Genomic DNA, 7,500 nt, shown 5'->3' with positions numbered 1-7,500 from the left:
ACTAACATTTATATAAATGCATCAACTCAGCGAAACAATTTAACAACACATCTCTTCCAAAATTGCATTTTGCCTGCTGAGAGTGGCCCAGTGTAATATAAATTTCCCAGAGAATTTCCTAGCTAATACAAGGCAATCAATGCATTAATAAGGATGGTCCCAAGGAAATGAGGAAACATTAAATATCTGTTATGTCTGGTAACCAACAGAGCAGTAGCCCCTAGAGACAAAAAAAAGCCGTGATTGTTTCCAGCGGCAGGCTATATGTAAACCTGTACTTTTGACTAACATGGGAATGATATACACTGTACTAAGGCAAGGTGTCAATCTACACAAAGGACAAAATATTAGGAAAATAACAATTTTAACAAAAAAATTGGATGAAAATACATGTAGGATATCCCTTATAGCCTCAAAAGAAAAACTGCCCAAAAATACTCCAGTCAAGAGGGCAATGTTTTCAATGGACTTCTTCTTCTTAAAAAGATATTATGGGATGTTCGGGGGGCAAAATTAGTATGCATTTGCCCCCTGGGCATTCCATAATAGTCATTGAAACAATATACGGTAATTCAAAATAGCCACCGTATCGTCGAAGTACTCTATGGAAAAGGCTTAATATATCTTCTGCTGGGCAAAAAAATGTCAGCAAGCAAAGTAAGCCTGGTGAAAACTGACAACTCAAAGCCATGAAGGAATTCAATGACATCAAAATAAATTGTTTTCCTACATGAACATGTCAAGTCAAGTCAAAAACACGCAGAAAATACTGAAGCAACTTTAACCCATAAAGTATTAAGTTTAACTTTTACTCAATTACCTTGCCTGCTCGGATCTTTTTGGTTGCTTGGCACTTTTCAACGTCCCCATAAGCATTCAACCCTTTTAACAGCTTTACAGCTGCTTTGGTCTTCTGCAAAGATTCAATGCTATTTGAGACAACCAATGGAACTTCAGGGATCTCATCAATGCGGTGTCCACGGGCCATGACCAGCGCTGGTAAAGCAGAAGCAGCCAAGGCTGAGCACATGGCATAGCGACGTTGCTTCTGGTTGATCCTCCGGTGCCAGCGACGCCAAGTTTTAGTAGGTGCAAACATACGTCCACCACGGCACATCTAAACCATTGTTAAAGTATCTTGCAATGAAGAATATTCACAATGAACTAATGTCCAGTACAAATTTATAAGAAATCTTGACTACTACAGTATTATACCCATCTTAATCGACAAGAGAGACAAGCAAAAACATTGATAAATTCCCATATTTTTTAAGTCCACATTACAAAACACTTTATTAAAATGCTTAAAATAAATTCAACATTTCTTACTTTTCAACAGTTCTTTGAGGCTCCTTCCCTCAGGGAAATGATGAATGATTATTTCATTCTTCAAAATACATTAAACTTAAACAAGACCTTATTAACCCTTTGACACCCACACCGGCTTAAATGCCAGACGATTTTACTCGTCAATGGGGAACCCCTGGGAGTCAATGGGTTAAAACTTTAATCCAATACCAGAATCAAGACTTAACCTCACAACAGGCTAACAGAAGAAAACTTTGTTAATCAAGGGATATGTACTTACAGGCCCACCAAATCTTTTTAACCAACAAGATTGCAGTACAACACAACTCCTCCTAACCTCTCATTTTCATTGAACTGGTGTAAAATTCAGCTCAATTGAGTTCAGGATTTGGCTCCATTGTATATTTTTTGTTTGCCTACTGTTTTCTGAACTAATCACAACAGTCCTTGTAATACATGTAGCTGTGTCCCGACCCAAAAACTAGGCTCGCAAAAAGTGACATGGGTTCAAATCCTGTAATTAACGCCTGATTTTCCCTACATTACCACTTAATTTTCATAACTGCAACGATCTAAAATTCAACAGATGCTTCTCTCCAAAGTTCAAATACAACTCTTGCACTAGGATCCTGTACAGCTGCGCTACTTGCTAGTGGGGGACTACACCTGAGAGTACTGGTATTTCCCCATATCAAATACTCTACACAATTTATGAGAGAACCATGAACACAAACAAAATTAAAAACAAGGTTGGAAAGATCCAGGAAATGGAATGACCCAGTTGTTGTTATCTATAGCCAATTAATATTATTATCAGGAAAAAGGATACATTGCCAAAGGCACCCTGACCAGAGCGATGAGTCCCACCACCCCGGACACGAGGAATTCGAGCCACAGCACGTCCTGTGCCCCAAGATTCAGCTGATGTCTGATGGCCAGCAATCTTGCTTACAGCGTATGGTTGCCGCTTATTCTTGGCCATATTGGTGTGAACAAAGTTAACCACATCAGGTCGGATAGGAGCCTTGAAAACTGCAGGGAGAATGGTTTGCCCTGCATTTTCTCCTGCGTCATTATAGACCGTTATTTGAGGTCTTGCCGCCTTAAAAACAATTCAACAAGCAAAATCAGTAACCTGATGCCTTAAGAGAGAGCATTTTCAGGGCCTTTCCTTTAGAAGTGATGTGTGGTGCATTCCACCACTACAATTCCTCTAACTAAAATAATATACACAGACCCTTGTTAAAGGTGAACAGACATGAAAGGCTTAAAGTATATTTGCCTTTTGTCATAAATCAACAAAACTTGTTTGATTGTATGCTAACAGAGCTGCTTTGTTCTTTTCAAGACACTTCCTGCCTACCAGCCAAAACTAGCTGGAAGTTATCAAAAGAAAGGAAAGCGAAAGACAATGTCCATGGTTTCATGAAAAACACAAACAGAACCTTCACGCTCACTGTTTTCTATTAGCAACATAGAGGAAGTCAAAAGGTGATGAAACTTTCCCAACACTTAAAACTCCATATCCAAAAAAGAAATTGATTTGCTCTTGCTGTTGCGAGTACATGTTACGGTTAATTTAGTCTTCCCAGGTCGTACATCAAATATTTGATGTTTACTGTTACCTTGTTGAATTTCTTTTATTCTGAATACATATAATAGAAATATTATCATTATGAGCCAATAAAAATTGTTATATTATTGTTTACGGACCAAGAAGCATTGCTTCAGATGTCTAATAAATACCGTATTTACCCGTGTACGAGTCGATCCAGTGTATCAGCCGACCCCCCATTTTTTATGGCAAAAAAAGCAATTTCTTAATTTCTTTGTTAAATGTTACTGTCACACTAATCTTGTATTCTTCAATTTCTGGAAATGTGGATACACAAAAAAATCAGGGCCCCAAGGGCTTAATAGTTTTCTGGTTCAGCAGTTGTTGTATATGCAGGCATTTTGTCCTTGAGTTTCGAAAAAATTCTCAGAAAATCCAACATGAAAACCTCAAACTAACCTGTTCCGTTGTTCAACAATAAAGGGCTTTAGAGGATAAGCACAACATCAGAGAAGCAGGAGTCAATCTTTGATAATAACTTGCAAACGATGCGAAAATGTGCAAGGTTTAATTGGTCCTTGACTTATAATTTCTCACATGACAAACAAAACAAAACTCATAAACCAAACAATACAAAGATTGCAAAAGCATTTAAATCAGCCAGGTTTGTATAAAGAATAAAATTCAATCATTACCAACCAGCATTTTCATGCAACACGAGTGACGATGCTTGCACGCAAACATGAGGTATTTTGCCAGGTTACTAAGCCGTTGAACGATCGCATTTATTTGAAGAAACAGAAATGCCTTTTAGAGCTTTCCGCCTTTGGAAAACGAGAATTTCCAGTGTCTATTTCATATATTTGTGCTTGTGAGTATCTTCAACATTTAGAGTTGGACAAATCCTTTTTCATTTCAACTAGAATTGCTTACATTCATTTTGAAGTCTTTTGTCAGCTTTTGTCCACTGCGTTCGTTATGCCCAAGACAACATTATTACGTTAATTTTGAATAAATTACTTAGCTGGAACTTGGCTCAGAATCTTTGACCCATGTATAAGTCGAGGGCAATTTTTGGAGCTTCTTTTGAGGCCATAAAAGGTCGACTTATACACAGGGAAATACGGTACTCTCTGCAGTTTTCTTATTGAACTTCACCAAAACCCAACTTGGTTTTCCAACTTCTGTGGCTCAAGTTTCAAGTGACATCACAGGCAGACAACCCTGAGGATGCGAGAGCGTGTGATGTCATGTTATTTTGAGACAGCTGTAACGGCTGATTCAACTGATCAAGGGAAATGTTTCATCATAGACATCAAATCACGATGTTTCCTCACGAAAATCCATTTTATGGACAGCCAGATAAATAAAGTTCACTCACCTACTATTTTCTGCATTGTCCCAGGAGATCTGAGGGGTTTTTGGGATGCTTCGTTTTTCCCTTCAGATCTGACATGTTGTCACCTACTGCTTCCAAGACCACTCATGGCAGAGTGCCTCCAGAATTTAGCTGAATTTTTCCCAATTCCACTTGGCTTCCCAGCCTTGGGCACTTGAAAAGTGCAGATTTTTAATTTTGTCCATCTTGGGGGAAAGATGAGCTTTTTGATCAAATTCCAATGATTGACCACTTCTGTCCCAATCATGTGCCGATGGCAAAAACCTGAGCGAAGCTGGAAAATTGAGTAGGATTTTCAGGTTGCAGAGCCGTGTAAATGCAATGAGTTTTGGCATGATGCTAGCAAAATTATCAACTTTTCACATGCCCAAGGCTGGGAAGCAAGCGACCCTTGGAAGTGGGAGAAATTTGGCTAAATTCTGAAGGCACTTGGCCGTGAGCGGTCTTAAAAGCTGCACGCCTTGTCTGTTTATATTGTACAAAAATTTGGTTTATCAACGGAGTTGATAATGTAAATTGACCACCGTACAGAGATTCTAAAAGCTGATGTTTCGAGCGTTAGCCCTTTGTCAGAGCGAATCGAGAGATTATGGGTTACCTGTAGTTTTTATAGTAGAGTAGGAGCTACGCTATTGGTGGTAACATGGCAACGTGAAAAATAGGAATATATTAGTTAAATGAAAAGCGTTTGTTAATACCGTGAGGATTAAGGGTGCCAATTTGAAAGATGAATTTTTGTTCCAGATTCTTGCGGCTTTCCGTCGTACCTAGATGTAGGGAAAGGCCGCAGATAGCCATGTGTTTTTTGGAGTGGTTAGGCAGATTAAAATGGCGAGCGACTGGCTTAGATGCATCCTTGTCATTCTTCTCAACATCGCGAAGGTGTTCACGGAATCGGTCACCTAGTCGTCTACCTGTCTCACCAATGTATAATTTATTGCATAACGTACAGGTTATGCAATAAATGACATTTGCGGAGGTACATGTGAAATGATCGGTTATCTTAACAGATTGCTTTTCTATTAAGCAAGATGTTGAAAAATTCCTTCGCCGCGTTCAGTTAAAAGCCTTTTTTCACGACAAAGAGGATGATTCGGACACTTCTAATAAAGATATTTTTGAAACACTTCTAGTTCGCAAATCCAAATGGACTCCCCCAGAGGGACAATTTGCCTCTTTAGATTTTTTCACCAAAAAATGCCATCACGACATTCACAAACTTAAATTCAATCGCAACGCTAAATTTTCCAACCTTTCCTCGGAAGAGTGGGCGGCGCTTAAAACTCTTAGTAAACGCAACGACATAGTTGTCAAATCGGCCGACAAAGACGGCGCGGTAGTTGTTTGGCGGTCCGACCTTTACCAAAAAGAAGCTTTGCGGCAACTTTCCGATACCTCGTTTTATGCCAAAATCCCTAAAGATCTCACTTCCAAAAATCAAAAACTTGTCAAAGACACCATTCAAAATCTTATAGTTAATCAAGAATTACCGGACACTGCCACTAATCTCATCATCAACACTCCTAGAACTTCGTGCATTTACTTCTTGCCTAAAATTCACAAACCCAACAACCCAGGTCGACCTATCGTTTCTGCCTGTAGTTGCCCCACCGAACTCATTTCTAGCTACTTAGACATGATTATGACGCCTATCGTCAAATCTTTGCCATCATACATTAAAGACAGTACACACGCACTACAAATTTTCCGCGATTTCAATTTCTCAGGCCAAGACAAACTTATTTTCACCATGGACATTACATCTCTATACAAAGTCATTCCTAATAGCGAAGGTCTTCAAGCACTTAAACACTTTTTCGATCAACGCACTGTCAAAGAACCTAGCTCGGAAACACTCCTCCGCCTTGCCGAACTAGTTTTAACGCTTAACTGTTTTTCATTTGCCGGCAACTATTACAAACAAATTAATGGTGTAGCGATGGGCACAAGAATGGGACCCAGCTATGCCAATCTTTTTGTAGGATATGTTGAATACCAATTTTTTAATCAGTACAACGGCCCCAAACCTGAACTCTACGGCCGCTACATCGACGACTGCATCGGCGCTATTTCATCCAGCAGAGAAGAACTCGATCAATTTATAACCTCCATCAACTCTTTTCATCCGGCTCTTAAATATACCTGGGAAATTTCGGAAACTTCATTGGCTTTCCTAGATATCAAAGTTTCTATTAGAGGCAATGTGCTATGTACTAGTGCGCACTACAAACCTACTGATTCACACAGTTATTTGTTGTATTCATCGTCACATCCATCACATGTCAAGAACTCCATTCCTTATTCTCAATTTCTTAGACTTCGACGTCTATGTAGTGATGACTCCGATTTTTCCAGCAAATCAGAGGAGATGTGCCAGTTCTTCCAAAAACGTGGCTATCCTGTCTCTGTGGTCAAAGCGGGCCATCATCGCGCCCAACAATTTGATCGACAGTCGTCACTACAAACGTCACAGAAAGATAAGAATGACAGAATTCCATTCACCCTCACTTTCCATCCTCATAATCATGCAGTCAAAAGCATCATTCTTAGTAATTTTAAATTACTCCAAAATGATCCCGAGACTGGTAGAATCTTTTCGCAACCTCCACTTATTTCATTCAAACGCGACAAAAACGTAGGCAACTTTTTAGTTAGAAGCGCGTTCAAAACCAACGAGCAACCCGGCACTTTCAAATGCGCGCGCTCACGATGCAAAACTTGTCTTTTCATTGTTAACACTAGCAAGATATCGGGACCTAAGCGATCTGTTAAGATCACCGATCATTTCACATGTACCTCTGCAAATGTCATTTATTGCATAACCTGTACGTTATGCAATAAATTATACATTGGTGAGACAGGTAGACGGCTAGGTGACCGATTCCGCGAACACCTTCGCGATGTTGAGAAGAATGACAAGGATGCATCTAAGCCAGTCGCTCGCCATTTTAATCTGCCTAACCACTCCAAAAAACACATGGCTATCTGCGGCCTTTCCCTACATCTAGGTACGACGGAAAGCCGCAAGAATCTGGAACAAAAATTCATCTTTCAAATCGGCACCCTTAATCCTCACGGTATTAACGAACGCTTTTCATTTAACTAATATATTCCTATTTTTCACGTTGCCATGTTACCACCAATAGCGTAGCTCCTACTCTACTATAAAAACTACAGGTAACCCATAATCCCTCGATTCGCTCTGACGAAGGGCTAACGCTCGAAACGTCAGCTTTTA

The 7,500-nt window shown here is 39.6% G+C and overlaps 1 protein-coding gene across 1 annotated transcript in view; it reads right to left on the bottom strand.

Moving 5' to 3' along the window:
* The window catches only part of LOC138008128 (large ribosomal subunit protein uL4B-like), a 15,122-nt gene that overhangs the window by 5,986 nt on the left and 1,636 nt on the right, over positions 1-7,500 (bottom strand). The window contains exons 2-3 of the mRNA XM_068855344.1: positions 2,138-2,410; positions 821-1,117 (exon numbers count right to left, since the gene is read on the bottom strand). Of these exons, the coding sequence (XP_068711445.1) occupies positions 821-1,117; positions 2,138-2,410 (570 nt within the window). The remainder of the gene's footprint in view (positions 1-820; positions 1,118-2,137; positions 2,411-7,500) is intronic.

The sequence above is a fragment of the Montipora foliosa genome, chromosome 6 (assembly GCF_036669935.1).
Source record: "Montipora foliosa isolate CH-2021 chromosome 6, ASM3666993v2, whole genome shotgun sequence".
Taxonomy (NCBI): Eukaryota; Metazoa; Cnidaria; class Anthozoa; order Scleractinia; family Acroporidae; genus Montipora; species Montipora foliosa.
The sequence above is the reverse complement of the archived record's forward strand: the minus strand, read 5'-3'. Positions and strand labels throughout refer to the sequence as shown.